The sequence below is a fragment of the Salvelinus fontinalis genome, chromosome 39 (assembly GCF_029448725.1).
Source record: "Salvelinus fontinalis isolate EN_2023a chromosome 39, ASM2944872v1, whole genome shotgun sequence".
Classification (NCBI taxonomy): Eukaryota; Metazoa; Chordata; class Actinopteri; order Salmoniformes; family Salmonidae; genus Salvelinus; species Salvelinus fontinalis.
Genome location: NC_074703.1, coordinates 14697672 through 14714014, shown reverse-complemented (window position 1 = coordinate 14714014; position 16343 = coordinate 14697672). Strand labels below are relative to the sequence as shown.

Sequence of the window (16343 nt, the reverse complement as noted above, 5' to 3'; positions counted from 1 at the left end):
CCACGGTCCGGTTCCTTGGCGACGATCTACGGTCCGGTTCCTCCGGCGACGATCCACGGTCCGGAGCCTCCGGCGACGATCCACGGTCCGGTTCCATGGAAGCGGAGGGATCTGCGAGTGGAGCGGGGTCTACGTCCCGAACCCGAGCCGCCACTGAGGCTAGATGCCCACCCGGACCCTCCCCCATAGAGTCTGGTTTTACGGGTTTATTCTCTGTTTGGTTAGGTCAGGGTGTGACATGGGTTGGCAATCAATCAGAGGCAGCTGTCTATCGTTGTCTCTGTTTGGGGATCAGACTTAGGCAGCCTTTTTTCCACCTTAGTTTGTGGGATCTTGATTTTGTATAGTTGCTGTGTAGCCTGCAGAACTTTACGTTAGTTTTGTATTTTGTTGTTTTTCAGTGTTCATTTTAATAAAAGTAAGATGTTTGCCTACCACGCTGCACCTTGGTCTCGTCATTCAAACGACGAGCGTAACAGCCAAGTAAAGTTTGCTCTGTGGTATGTGTTATAAAACATGTAGCATCCCATGAGCATGAGCTCTTATTTGCTCAGCCATATCTCAAATAATTCACAAGCCACGCAGCTGAATTACTGACACAACATAGACGGTTATGACTGTACAGGGGATTGCAACTGCTTCGTTAACAAACACCCTGAAATAGATTAAGCGCTCATCCCAGGAACTTAATGTGTGCTGCAAGGAAATGTTTAATGAAAAATTTAAACGCTTGATGTAATCCTCTGTAACTTTTACCCGAAGGACAAGGCCTGGTATCATTGTGCAGTAGGAGCCTCTCTGACAGGAGCCTCTCTGGTACTCTCTCTGGGTATAAAGAGCACAATAGGTTTTAAAGAACCACTGAACATGCCGATTGGCACTTCTGTTTTTCTGTTGCTCATTAGAAAAATAAGATTTCAGTCTTGGAGGTTTGTTTCCGGACTGATTCCACGCTTGGTTAATGATGTTTGTCCCCCATGAGACACTGTAGATGCAGAAGCCTATTTCACTTCCTCAAAATCCCAAGAATTAATCGAAGGTAACTCAAGAAATCTGTAATTAAATTTGGGCGTTTTTGCTAAGGATGTTTAAGTTGTGCAATTTTACATCTGATAAAGGTGTTTGTTGCAGTATTTCTCAAGTAAAAAAAATGCACAATGTTCTGTCTTATGGAAACAAAGCCAGGCTGCTGGGCAGGTCTGTCTCAATGTATGCTATTGAATAGAGAGCAATCACTGCAGCTGTTCACCCCATGTTAGTAGGCAAATGTACTTAGTCTAATCAAAACCCATCCTTCAATTACCCGTTGTGACACACAATTGTTCCAAACACTTTGTAGTCAATTTGGACACTAGAATAACTGTTTCTGACTCATATCGATGCCACATAGGCAGTTTTCAAAGGCATTCGTTGCGTTTTAAATGCTGTTGCTCTTTCAATGGTGCAATGTGTATCTCCAGACAATGCCAGCCTCCTTCAGTTCACCCTATTCCCCAAAAACCTTTGAGGTGCTAAAGAGTCCCGTGTGGCTCAGTTGGTAGAACATGGCGCTTACAACGCCATGGTTGTGGGTTTGATTCTCACGGGGACAAGTGTGAAAATGTATACACTCAAGTCGCTCTGGATAAGTGCGTCTGCTAAATGACTGAAATGTAAAATCCCTGTCAGATCCTTAAAACAGTATAAATCTAAATGAAATCATAGTTTGGTGAAGATATGGCCAGTTTAGAGTACTGGTCTTCTTACTGTACCAGCTGTTATCTTCATCCGTGTGGTCCAACTCCTTCTCCTCGGTGGTTCCAGATCTGGTTTGTGCTGTCTTGCCAACACCTACAGTAATTTTTGGTGTGATAATGCCCATAGGAGTCGGCAAGACAGTACAAATAGATCTGGCACCAGGCTACGGTCCCCCACCCTTAAAGCAATGGAAAGCCTCACCTACGACATATGGTTCTGCTGGGTAGTGAGGTTCTGCTGCTGCTGAGCCTGCATGAGGAGCTGCTGCTGCTGGCGGCGGCGGGCCGTGCGGAGCTTCTCGAAGCGCGCCTCCATCTCCTCCAGGACCTTGGGCGTGTAGCGTACCACCAGCTTCACACTGTCCTTGGCTGCCTTCAGAAGCTCCACCGCCTTCTCGTGGTGCTCCCCCTCTACACTCTGGGGAGATACAGTGAAAGAGAATGAGAGAGAGAAGAGACTCAGCACATTTAAGAAATGTGGTGGCAATGTGTTAGTGTTGTAGTGATATGGTCTCTGAAGTCTGCCTCAGTTTCTTAATTGGCATGGACAGAGAAATAAAGAAACTTTGCCAAGACTTTTATGTAAGCAACAATGACACAGTTACACAGCAGCAGCTTCAGTTTCTAAATGGGTACAACCAATTAGGTTTGTACTGGAAGTCAAATGTATTTTTACTTAGTTCAACAAGCATTGCATATTGGTAGAATTAGTACTTCATTCTCAAGCCCAGAGTAATATACAGGACCAAGCAACATTCAAGGGTTTTTCTTTATTTTTACTATTTTCAAAATAAATAATAAAGACATCAAAACTATGAAATAACACATGGAATCAAAAAAGTGTTAATTAAAAAAAATATATATATATATTTGAGATTTCTTTTATTTTTCCATTATTTTACCAGGTAAGTTGACTGAGAACACATTCTCATTTGCAGCAACGACCTGGGGAATAGTTACAGGGGAGAGGAGGGGGATGAATGAGCCAATTGTAAACTGGGGACTTTTAGGTGACCATGATGGTTTGAGGGCCAGATTGGGAATTTAGCCAGGACACCAGGGTTAACACCCCTACTCTTACGATAAGTGCCATGGGCTCTTTAATGACCTCAGAGAGTCAGGACACCCGTTTAACGTCCCATCCGAAAGACGGCACCCTACACAGGGCAGTGTCCCCAATCACTGCCCTGGGGCATTGGGATATTTTTTAGACCAGAGGAAAGAGTGCCTCCTACTGGCCCTCCAACACCACTTCCAGCAGCATCTGGTCTCTCATCCAGGGACTGACCAGGACCAACCCTGCTTAGCTTCAGAAGCAAGCCGGCAGTGGTATGCAGGGTGGTATGCTGCTGGCTTCTTCAAAGTAGCCACCCTTTGCCTTGATGACAGCTTTGGCATTCTCTCAACCAGCTTCATGAGATAGTCACTTGGAATATAGAAGATAGCCCTATTTGGTAAAATACCAAGTTCATATTATGGCAAGAATAGCTCAAATAAGCAGAGAGAAATGGCAGTCCATAATTACTTTAAGACATGAGGGTCAGTCAATCCGGAAAACGTAAAAAATCATAGAGCGCTACTGTCACGACTTCTGCCAAAGTTGGTCCCTGTCCTTGTTCGGGCAGCGTTCGGCGGTCGAAGTCACTGACCTTCTAGCCATCGCTGATCCTCTTTTCATTTTCCTTTGGTTTTGTCTTGTCTTCCATCACACCTGGTTCCAATTCCCATCAATTACATGTTGTGTATTTAACCCTCTGTTCCCCATCATGTCCTTGTCTGATTGTTTATTGTATGTCCTGGTGTGCGTCGGGTTATGTACCCATTTTTTGATTGCTATGTTTTCCGGTGGGTTTTGTTATTAAACTGCGCCCTTTGGAAACACAGTTTTTGCTCTCCTACGTCTGACTTCTCTTCCGCCAGTACTCACCCCCTTACAGCTACGATGAAACTGGCTCCCATGAGGACCGCCACAGGAAAGGAAGACCCAGAGTTACTACTGATGCAGAGGATAAGTTAATTAGAGTTAACTGCACCTCAGATTGCAGCCCAAATAAATTCTTCACGGAGTTCAAGTAACAGACACATCTCAACATCAACTGTTCAGGGGAGACTGTGTGAATCAGGCCTTCATGGTCGAATTGCTGCAAAGAAACCACTACTAAAGTACACCAATAAGAATAAGATACTTGCTTGGGCCAAGAAACATGAGCAATGGACATTAGACCAGTGGAAATCTGTCCTTTGGTCTGACGAGTCCACATTTGAGATTTTTGGTTCCAACCGCCATGTCTTTGTGAGACGCAGAGTAGGGGAAGGGATGATCTCAGCATGTGTGGTTTCCACCTTTGAAGCATGGAGGAAGAGGTGTGATGGTGCTTTGCTGGTGACACTGCAAGTGATTTATTTGGAATTCAAAGCACACTTACCCAGCATGGCTACAACAGCATGCTGCAGCGATACGCCATCCCATCTGGTTTGTGCTTAGTGGAACTATCATTTGTTTTTCAACAGGAAATTTCCCAACACATCTTCAGGTTGTGTAAGGGCTATTTGACCAAGAAGGAAAGTGATGGAGTGCCTCATCAGATGACCTGGCCTCCACAATGACCCAACCTCAACCCAATTCAGATGGTTTGGGATGAGTTGGACTGCAGAGTGAAGGAAAAGCAGTCAACGAGTGCTCAGCAACAGACCCCGCCCTGTGCAACTGGGTCCTGGACCTTCTGATGGGCGGTGGTGAGGGTAGGAAACAACATCTCCACCCCGCTGATCCTCAACACTGGGGCCCCACAAGGGTGCGTTCTCGGCCATCTCCTGTACTCCCTGTTCACCCATGACTGCGTGGCCATGCACGCTTCCAACTCAATCATCAAGTTTGCAGACGACACTACAGTGGTAGGCTTGATTACAATGATGAGACGGCCTACAGGGAGGAGGTGACGGCCCTCAGAGTGTGGTGTCAGGAAAATAACTTCTCACTCAATGTCAACAAAACAAAGGAGATAATCGTGGACTCCCCCCCTCCACCATCCACATCGATTGCACAGTAGTGGAGAAGGTGGAAAGTTTAAAGTTCCTTGAGGTACACATCACGGACAAACTGAAATGGTCCACCCACACAGACAGCGTGGTGAAGAAGGCGCAACAGCGCCTCTTCAACCTCAGGAGGCTGAATAAAGTTGGCTTGTCACCAAAAACACTCACAAACTTTTACCAATGCACAATCGATAGCATCCTGTCGGGCTGTATCACCGCCTGGTATGGCAACTGCACCGCCCACAACCACAGGGCTCTCCAGAGGGTGGTGCGGTCTGCACAACGCATCACCGGGGGCAAACTACCTGCCCTCCAAGACACCTACAGTACCCGATGTCACAGGAAGGCCAAAAAGATCATCAAGGACAATAACCACCGGAGCCACTGCCTGTTCACCTCGCTATCATCCAGAAGGCGAGGTCAGTACAGGTGCATCAAAGCTGGGACTGAGAGACTGAAAAACAGCTTCTATCTCAAGGCCATCAGACTGTTAAACGGCCATCACTAACATAGAGAATCTGCTGTCAACATACAGACTCAAATCTCTGTCCGCTTTAATAAATGGACTTAATAAAGGCATCACTAGTCACCTTAAATAACGGCACTTTAATAATGTTTAAATATCCTACATCACTCATCTCAAATGTATGTACTGCTCTATACCATCTACTGCATCTTGCCTATGCTGCACGGCCACCGCTCATCCATATATTTATATGTACATATTCTTATGCATGCCTTACATTTGTGTATGTAAGGTAGTTGTTGTGAATTTGTTAGATTACTTGTTAGATATTACTGCATTGTCAGAACTAGAAGCACAAGCATATCGCTACACTCACATTAACATTTGTTAACCATGTGTATGTGTCCAATAAAATTTGATTTGATGTTTTGGAACTCCTTCAAGACTATTGAAAAAGCATTCCAGGTGAAGCTGGTTGAGAGAATGCCAAGAGTGTGCAAAGCTGTCATCAAAGCAAAGGGTGAAGAATCTAAAATATATTAGAATTTGTTTAACAACATGATTCCATGTGTTATTTCATAGTTTTGATGTCTTCACAATTATTCTGCAATGTAGAAAATAGTAAAGAAAAACCTTTGAATGAGTAGGTGTGTCCAAACGTTTGACTGGCACTGTATATTTTCATATTACAATTCTGGATGTCACGGAAATCAAATTAATCCTTTACGAAGCTTGCTTTTTTTATATGTATTTTTACCCCTTTTTTTCTCCCCAATTGGTAGTAGTTAGTCTTGTCTCATGGCTGCAACTCCTGCACGGACGGAGGTCGAGAGCCATGCGTCCTCTGAAACACAACCCAACCAAGCCACACTGCTTCTTGACACAATGCACATCCAATGTGTCGGCGAAAACACCGTACACCTAGTCAGCGTGCACTGCGCCCGGCACGCCACAGGAGTCACTAGTGCACGATGAGACAAGGATATCCCTGCCGGCCAAACCCTCACTAATTCGGACGACGCAGGGCCAATTGTGCGCCGCCCCATGGGCCTCCCGGTCACGGCCAGCTGCAGCAGAGCAGTGCTCTGCGATGCAGTGCCTTAGACCACTGCGCCACCCAGGAGGCCATGAAGCTTGCTTTTTAAAGTGTACATTTGATTAGTGTTTGTCTGAAGACACTTTTATGTCCAAACACATGCTGACATTACCATGTAAATTGGTTTCCATTTGATGGTGTAAATGGAGAGTTCCGGAACAGGATTCAGCAAGGAGTGACTTTGAAAGGCTAAACCGCTAAGCCGTGTGAAGTTTGGAACACTTTGCTCACGGTGACATTGGCTGCTTCTAAAAAAATGTCGCTTTGTGATAGCTTTGTTGTTGCCCGTTGCTTTAGTCATAGATAGCGCTCCTGTATCTTGGACGCTGGCTCACTATAGGCCTATTGTTATTTAGGTCTTCAGAAAACCAATCACTCTGCTTGACCCAATCCATATTGTGACAGTTTGACTCAAGGTTTAGACAAAATGCTTCCCCGCTTGGATGTGGTTTGTCAGGAAAAATGTCAAGCTAGATGAGAAAATGAACACCTTGAAATATTAACTACAGCACACAACTGTGTTTGGGACTCGTAATATAGAAGACGCAAATTCACAGAATATCATAAATAGGGTACAGAGTTATGTGACTAGACCTAGCGGCAATCGTAAATAATCTATACATACCACGCCATTGACAGACAGGAGCTGGTCCCCTCGCTTCAGGCCCCCGTGCCTCTCAGCCAAGCCCCCTGGGATGATGCGGGAGATATAGATGGGAGAGTTCTGCTCCTTGCCGCCCATCACGTTGAAGCCCAGCCCCTCCTCCGTCTTGGGCAGCTCCACCACTCGGGGGTGAGAGTGACCCTCGCTGGCCGCAAAGGCTGCAACTGTGGCCTGCAGAGAGCGACAGAAGAGAGGATAACGATCAGACCATTATTGGTGTATTCAGCACTAACTCCATGCCCCATTCCTTCCTATTCTGTCGACCACACAAATAGATTAGATAATGACGATACTAAGTGCATGAACTGGGATTGCATTTCCAAACAGCCAAATAAGTGTACAGACTTAAATTCGCTCTGTGGGTGGGACCTTCTGACTTCTCTCTCTAAACAGGGCTTAGAGACATCCAGTAGGACTGAGAATAACAAAGTGAGAACCAAGGCGATGATGGTGATGTATTGTATAGCGATGTGAGATGTTTTCTGGCTCTGTAAGAACATGGATTAGCACATATCTGTCGCCACTGGAGAAGAAGACGCAAGATAACTTTCACCCCCACTAACTAAATGTCTGTGAGCCTGCTTTACTAAATTCCACTGGCTTGGGATGGCTTTCAAGTTCTAGAGGAATCTTCTTCTCGCCTTGTCGTCTGAAACAAAGTGTGCAGGAGCTTGTTAGCCTAGCCTGGAAATGGAACAGCAGATGTACATCGCCACAGGTGCCAGTCTGTCAAGACTGTCTCATTATTATTATTAAGCAATACTTTCTCGGGAAACTGCAGGGGAAAAAGGCCTCTGTTTCAAAGCTTGGCATATGTGGATCCAAAAGTTTTCCCTAGCAGGTGAAAGCCCAAAGCTTTGAGATCCTCCACTTTTCCGTCCCCCTTCCATCTCTCTCTCCCACTGTGAGGTAAAGAAGCACTGTGCTCAGTATGCCACCATCACCTCTTTGGCTAACGGCATACCGACCTTCACAAGTTTATCTCCCTTCCTGGGAGGAAGAAACTAGGTGGCATACGGCTGCCGCAAAAAAAGTGTCTGGGGCGAACCAAAGAAAAATGACAGCTTACTGGGAAATTGCCTAAGTAATGTCAGAGTACCGTATGGAAATGACTTAATTTCAACAAAATGTTATTATCATCAGCCATCAGTTCAGCTCAGTCTTTTCTCTGGAGCACCATAGACTAAGTGGTCTCCCATCTCTGGAAGATAAAAGATAAAATCCTCAGGCCAGGAATTACAGTCTGGAATTGATTCAATTAACTGGGTAATAAACTGAATCAAGTGCTCATGTTCTCAGGTGGAACACATTTTAATTGGTAAACGCTCACCAGCAACAGTTCACCAAAGGCATCTAAAATAACATCTACCCTGCTAATGCCTCAAGATTGCTGGTGTATCAAGGTATCAAGGGACTATAACACATTTTTTAGGCCCCCAATTTCCTACTTATTAAAGTGATTCATGTGAAATGTGCTGAGTGCTGCCCTCCAGGTCTTTGGTCAGCGATGTACTTGAGATGTACTTGGAGACGAGGCTGATGAAACAAGCACCGGCTCAGCTAAACGGAAACTCTCAGGAGGGCGGCACTTTCAAAAGCAGCGCACCATCTCATTTCGATGTCATCGATTGAAATCACTCCCATGGGCGTGGAAGCCAGTCAACGGAGTTTGCTCTATGTTAATTGCTGCTCCGCTGGTGGTTGTATTTAATATGCTTTTAAAAAGATTGGTGATGGACAAGGACAAAGCTGAAAGGTACTTCATGCTGTTGTCATTGCTTTCTTGTGTAAACAGGGTCATAAGGACAATCTGGCTTGCTTTAACACTGTGAAGTACAAGCCTCAAGGCCTCTTTCATGATTTGAAAAGTAGTTTGATTAGACGGATCTACATTCTCTCTTTCCAAACAGCCTTTGAATAAGCTTTGGGGGGAAAAAAACGTGTTTATGATTATGCACTTTATAATGCTGAACAGGGACCTTGAATATTCCACAAAAATTGGATATTTAAAGGGAAATGAAAAGGACACGTCACTGTAATAGCAGCATACCATCAACCTCAAAACCATTTGATCTGAGCAGGCTAGAAAGAGTATTTTGATATTCCGTCAACATCAGATACAGTGGTGTCCTTCAATAGGCCGAAGCTACAGTTGAAGTCGGAAGTTTACATACATTTATGTTGAAGTAATTAAAACTTGTTTTTCAACCACTCCACTTCTTGATAACAAATGATAGTTTTGGCAAGTCGGTTAGGACATCTACTTTGTGCATGACATTAGTCATTTTTCCAACATTGTTTACAGACAGGTCATTTCACTTATAATTCACTGTATCACAATTCTAGTGTGTCAGAAGTTTACATACACTAAGTTGACTGTGCCTTTAAACAGCTAGGAAAATTACAGATTTTTTTTATGGCTTTAGAAGCTTCTGATAGGCTAATTGACATCATTTGAGTCAATTGGAGGTGTACCTGTGGATGTATTTCAAGGCCTACCTTCAAACTCAGTGCCTCTTTGCTTGACATCATGGGAAAATCAAAGAAATCAGCCAAGACCTTAGAGAAAAAATTGTAGACCTCCACAAGTCTGGTTCATCCTTGGGAGCAATTTCCAAACGCCTGAAGGTACCACGTTCATCTGTACAAACAATAGTACGCCAGTATAAACACCATGGGACCAAGCAACCATCATACCGCTCAGGAAGGAAATGCGTTCGGTCTCCTAGAGATGAACGTACTTTGGTGCAAAAAGTGCAAATCAATCCCAGAACAACAGCAAAGGACCTTGTGAAGATGCTGGAGGAAACAGGTACAAAAGCATCTATATCTACAGTAAAACAAGTCCTATATCGACATAACCTGAAAGGCCGCTCAGCAAGGAAGAAGCCACTGCTCCAAAACCGCCATAAAAAAGTCAGACTACGGTTTGCAACTTCACATGGGGACAAAGATTGTACTTTTTGGAGAAATGTCCTCTGGTCTGATGAAACAAAAATAGAACTGTTTGGCCATAATGACCATCGTTATGTTTGGAGGAAAAAGGGGGTGGCTTGCAACTCGAAGAACACCATTCCAACCGTGAAGCACGGGGGTGGCAAAATCATGTTCTGGGGGTGCTTTGCTGCAGGAGGGACTGGTGCACTTCACAAAATAGATGGCATCATGAGGATGGAAAATTATGTGGATATATTGAAGCAACATCTCAAGACATCAGTCAGGAAGTTAAAGCTTGGTCCCAAATGAGTCTTCCAAATGGACAATGACCCCAAGCATGCTTCCAAAGTTGTGGCAAAATGGGTTAAGGACAACAAAGCCAAGGTATTGGAGTGGCCATCACAAAGCCCTGACCTCAATCCTATAGAAAATGTGTGGGCAGAACTGAAAAAGCATGTGCGAGCAATGAGACCTACAAACCTGATTCAGTTACACCAGCTCTGTCAGGAGGAATGGGCCAAAATTCACCCAACTTATTGTGGGAAGATTGTGGAAGGCTACTAAAAACTTTTGACCCAAGTTAAACAATTTAAAGGCAATGCTACCAAATACTAATTGAGTGTATGTAAACTTCTGACCCACTGGGATTGTGATGAAAGAAATACAAGCTGAAATAACTAATTCTCTCTACTATTATTCTGACATTTCACATTCTTAAAATGAAGTGGTGATCCTAACTGACCTAAGACAGGGAATTTTTACTAGGATTAAATGTCAGGAATTGTGAAAAACTGAGTTTAAATGTATTTGTCTAAGGTGTATGTAAACTTCCGACTTCAACTGTATGTCCTTGTATACCTTTCACCAAGATTGAAATTCACAACACAATCCAGTCTGATGAGTCATAAAAAAGGTTACCCTGTTTACTACTCCTTTAGAAAGGGACTGAATCATAGTCAAAGTTTTGCAGAGCATTTGCGATTGAAGAGATGACGTTTCGCTGACAAAAAAAGCGCCCTTTGGAATTGTATTCCACACCGGCCCTAGTTATCTATTCATCCTGCTTGCCTAGTGTTGTCAATCAATCTGTGTCCTACGCCTCTGTGTGCCCAGGCCGTGTAAGAAGATGGGGGCAGCAGTCTCTGGAAGGAGCAGCCAACTGTATCAGTCAGTGTGCGTACCTCCCTACATTGCCCCATCTCTTCTTCACTCACTCTCTGATGTATTGGTAACACTGGGAGAGAGGACTGCGATGCACTCCTCTCTCTCATCTCACCCCTCGCTCTTGATTCCCTCTTTTTTCCTGTCCCCCTTTCACTGTTAGATGTCTTCTTTTTTATTCTCCTCCACAAAAGAAGCTCTCCTCAGAAAGAAGATGAATGAGCGGTAGAGGAGGGACTCATTGGTAGAACCTCTCAAGTGCTTACATCCAAGGTCTGCTAATGAGTAATTCATTGTACACCAAAACTGCTCCAGTCTTTGATCATCTGAAGGATACATTATGGGTGTTTATGTATCTAGGCTAAATTGTACAGTATCTTTCAGCCTCAAGTTTGGTCAATACAGTCTGAGATTAGAGTATGTTGCTCACCTTCGCTGTAGCCCGTGCCTGGTACTCCGGACAGCCATTGACTGTGATTGTTTCATGCATATACTGGTACACCTGAAAGAGAAAAATGGACAAACCATGAGTGTATTTTCTCAGTACTTTTGAATTTTCTGCTACATTTCTCCAAGTCTCTTGCATGTTCAGTCCATGTCGTAGACTACCAGACTTGGTAGTTGGAAGGCTTAGGTTTTTGATTTCTATTCAAACCTGTATTTTGAGAGTGTTTATTTTTGCAAATACCTTCGTAGATTATGTAGATATTCAGTGGATTTCTTCATCCACCTGGATCCACCGGATTCACTGTTAATAAACTGAACACTATTTGGCACCTGATCCTGCTGCCTCCTGCTACTTACTGCCCTTAACGCTGCTCAAACATCTGGTCCCCACGACAATTAGCATAAGCAAACCGTGATGCATCAGTAAGTTAAAAATACTCATAGCACACTGTGGTGTGGCGCTACTGCCCCTTTTGGTTTTCTCTCATGTGGGGAACACATGGCACTGAGTAAATAAACTGAAGAGAGTGGAGTTTGGAACGGAGTAGCGAATGGAGCTAAGACTCTTGGTACTGTAGGTGAATTTCCACTAAGGATTTAGCCCGGTGTTTGACCAAAAAGCCTCAGATTTTTCTGTTTCCTGCTCCACGGCCCGGCTCCTGGTACTCACTGGGCCATGGCCTCAGTGGACCTGTCCTGACTTGGGGCCAAACATGTCAGATGGATGGATTATCTTGGCAAAGGAGAAATGCTCACTAACAGGGATTTAAACAAATTTGTACACAGAATTTGAGAGAAACAAGCTTTTTGTGCATATGAAATATTTCTGGGATCTTTTATTTCAGCTCATGAAACATTGGACACACACTTTACATGTTGTGTTTATATTTTTGTTCAGTAATACATAACAATGGCTAACTGTGAACAATGTTTAACACCTTCTCACAAAGCAACTGTTTTGATTATGCAGAGGTTGTTGACTCCGCTCTTCACAAGTCCTCAATGTCGGGCCCCAGCTTTGGAAACACAATGTCTTTAGTACAACATAAGGGTGTATACACTACTGGAACTCTGGTGTTACAGTCAAAAAAGCACTACTTTGTTTTTCAGCTGAGCAACTCTTTGAAATCCAATATTGAACACCATCTTGGGACCTTATTCCAGAACACCTCTTCCACATCTACAGTGTGTTCTAACCTCCTCTAAAGAGGAGTCAGCATTATGAGCCAATGGAAAGATTTCAGGTATAAAAGAGCTATTTTGAGTTGTTTCTATACAGAACATGACACACTGTATCGACACCATTTACAATACCACCCCCAGTGTACAGTATGACATTATCACACCTTCCTCTGGTGATCCAACAGAAACAACTAGAAACATTCTGAATGCTCTGATTAGTGTTGCATTGCTGAACATTACATGAGACATTGGCCTACATCCCCATACGGGGTCATGTAATTGTTTGATGTGACTCATATTAGCCCACATCCTTTGTGTGTTTTAGCCAAGAGGCTTGCGGCTGGTCCATTCTATAAACATTTTCAGTGCATCGTTCTTCATAGTAAGATACAGCATCCATCCATCATTGTGAGCCTGATTGAAATACACTTAAGATGTATGGACTGTTGTGTATTCAAGGTCTCAGTGGATGCCTTGCTGTGAGGAGAATTGTGTCTCGGAAACACGTGAATAACAATAAAGGTCAAGCTATTTCAATCTGTAATTTGCTTAACTATATGCACAAACACCCACTAGTTGAAGTGCAAATTGGATGTACCACTAACTACTGCTGAATTACTCAACAAGCAAACCAAATTAAATTGTAACGTCTCAAAACCTTCTTGAAGAACAACTTAGTTTTTTTCCTGTGCAGTGAATTGAAAATGTTTTCATTGTATTGTTTTTCCTCTGGAATGAAAACTAATAGGGGTTTTACTCATCAGCTCACACCTCGGGATGTCTCTACTCTCTACAAAGGAGAGCGTGTGTTTTCTGGGCTCAACCATCATTCAATATTTCTGTATGACGAGCTGGAGCAAAACAAAGGCCTTGCCTCTTTGCGACTTCAAAGTGCTTCATCTGTGTTTCAACAATAAAACAAGTGGTTTCGTGAAGCCTTGGTATATCTGACTGATGAAAAACAAAGTCTGTTGGTTGATATAAAAAAAAAAAGAATAACCTCAAGCCAACAACAAAATAAATCAATTGTATTTTGTTTTGAGCAAGCGGTTCACTTACAAAAATGTGTTGACCTTAATGAACCCAGTTGAACTCAGTCGGACAACACTGTTAATGAATGAACATAACCTTCTGTTCTGATAATTCATTGGGGGAAAATAACCTCCAATAACATAAAGAAAACAGTCACATGGAACAAATTGCTGTGTTCTTTTCACCGTCAGTTGATGTTGTGAAGCTCCAGGGAACATACAGATAGGTAGAAAGAGAGTGAGAGAGAAAAAGAGAGAGAGAGACAGAGTGAGAAACAGGCAGGGAGAGAGAGAGGAGAGAGTGAGAGAGAGAGATTTGAAAGACTTGTACTCCTGAAGGCATCATTTCTACCTCATTCCCCCCTCCTGTTGCTATGCATCCATCTTTACCTCTGAACTCTACTTTCTTCCTGTCCCTCCTGAATATACTCTTTCTTCTCTCTGTCTCTCCTGACTCTCCGGTTCACTGGGCGTTTACCACGGCAGGCTTTCATTAACCCAGATCTATCTAACCTCTGTGGAAGGCTCATTGTGTTTGATGGGCTGTGGGCTACTAGTCTACCGTCAGCCTTACGAGGACGCCACAATGCCTGATAGTGGGCAGAGCTGCCCAGAGTGTGCCTGGCATGACGCGTGTAACCATGGCTCCCCGACCGTCTCCCTCTCTCTACTGAGTCGGGGAGCGGAGAGCAAAATGGGGAAGAATGAGACGGAGAGAGAGAGAGAGCTTGAAGAGCTCTCCTTCTCCTCTCTCTAGCTGACAGAGTTGAAAGGGGTCACTTGGTAGAAGCGAAACGGCATTTAATAACTGTTCATTCACAGACCTCCCTCGCTCTGTCAGCATGACACAAAAAGAGAATATTAAACACAAAGAGATAATCAAATGAAGTGGCTTTCAGCCTTCAGCTCACAGTAAATGTAGTCAGAGACTAAGGTCTGCCCTCAACGGAGTGGCACACAAATCCTTTCCTTTATATCAATTCAAAGTGAGACCCGTATTCATCTGCACTATTCCATTATCATCAGGCTACTACAACTTAATGATCACATAATTGATTCAGTTCATTGGAACAGACTATGCTTTTTTTTTGCAAGGAAAAATGACCTGCATTGTTTTGTGACTTATGAAATTCATGATTCGATTTCATGTGTGGTTGAATCGTTTGCTCGGGCCTCTCGAATGACTTTCATCAGGACCAGTTCTTGATATGCATAAGGCTTTAAGTCAAGCTAACAGAGTGGCTGGAAATCATCATAAACTCCATCATTTCCAGCTGGTTAGCGCTCCCAGTCGTCTTCCCTGGTGTCCTTCCCTTTCCATTTGCAAAGCAGATTGACTCTGACGACTCATTCAGGGACTTTCCCTGGGCTCCGAGATGTCATTGGTAGACATGGTTGGGAAGAGCAACGCTCCTCCTCACTCCATCTCTCTGTAATTGGGGGTCTTTCACCTTAGCAGGCATTTCCCTCCCACATCAATTTCCCCTATCGACAGTTAGCCAGCTAACCCCCTCACGCATAGCTAGGCTGATTCATGTGGCTGTAAATTCTATTGACACTGTGAAGAAGGTTTTCAACCCTCTGTGACTTTCTACAGTAGAGACATGATCAAGCTACCCTGGTCTGTGGGATTCTGTGTCTGCTCATCAGACCATGAAATGAGCTTCACAAGCAGATATGAGATGACGGGAACAAATCTAATCGCTCAATTATAATACCTGGTGGCCTCAGCTCAACGCAGAATAGGTCATCTGCATTAATGAAATGACACGCAGGTGAATCCCAATACCGAGCAACTATACATGGCTCTGAAGCAACCTTTAATCTTCCTGTAATAGCTGTGGAGGAAATTATTTAATGACCTACTATGTTGTTTAATTGAACATACTATGCTGTTTTTACTTGGAGAATGTCCATTGCTATACATGAGTATTTTGCTGATACAGGCTTGTCTTGTGTGACTTAGTCATTTGTCTGGGCGTACAAATAAGAGCCGTTTAGGTGTGACTGCAGTATGTGACATTCTGTTTTAACAATCTACAGGAATTTAGACGTGTGGAAACATGCAGGCTTGAACGGACAACGGTGGCAATGTTGAGTGGTTGTTTTGATTGCTTCATTTTTTGCAAATCTTTTAATAAAGTTGTTTTGAAGAAAAACAGTCTCTCTCCTTTTGGTTAGAATCCCCACGACGTAGCTCTCTCAACTACAAAGATTTCCCATCTGCAGACATATTACAGCACAGAACAGGGGTCAGATGAGGTCAAATGTGATTACATTACGATTAACTCACCAATGCAGCTCAAAGAGGCTCAGCAGTCTAGTCCTGCTATGTCAGGGTATTAAGAGCGAGCCGCAGGGAAGTGTTTTTTTACGATGCTCGTCACTATCCATTGTCCGGGAAAAATTTGCATGGAAAAATTTGCATGGGAAATTTTGCATGTGCTAGAAAAGTGAATACAGGGGTTGTGACCGCATGTTGGATTGTAAACACATGCGACACAGCACGCATGGCAAGGTATTGCTCAATTCACACAAATGCCATGTTCTCTGCTCTTCCATAAAGACATGGGAGCATTTATTGTCT

At 43.7% G+C, this 16343-nt stretch overlaps 1 protein-coding gene across 3 annotated transcripts in view; it reads right to left on the bottom strand.

The window, feature by feature from the left end:
* LOC129838234 (protein lin-7 homolog A) overlaps positions 1 to 16343 on the bottom strand; it is a 39958-nt gene that overhangs the window by 10930 nt on the left and 12685 nt on the right. For 2 of the 3 annotated variants that reach the window (XM_055905038.1, XM_055905037.1), the window contains exons 3-5: positions 11527 to 11598; positions 6960 to 7169; positions 1939 to 2154 (exon numbers count right to left, since the gene is read on the bottom strand). In XM_055905038.1, the coding sequence (XP_055761013.1) occupies positions 1939 to 2154; positions 6960 to 7169; positions 11527 to 11598 (498 nt within the window). The remainder of the gene's footprint in view (positions 1 to 1938; positions 2155 to 6959; positions 7170 to 11526; positions 11599 to 16343) is intronic. The other variant, XM_055905036.1, reaches the window with a different exon arrangement.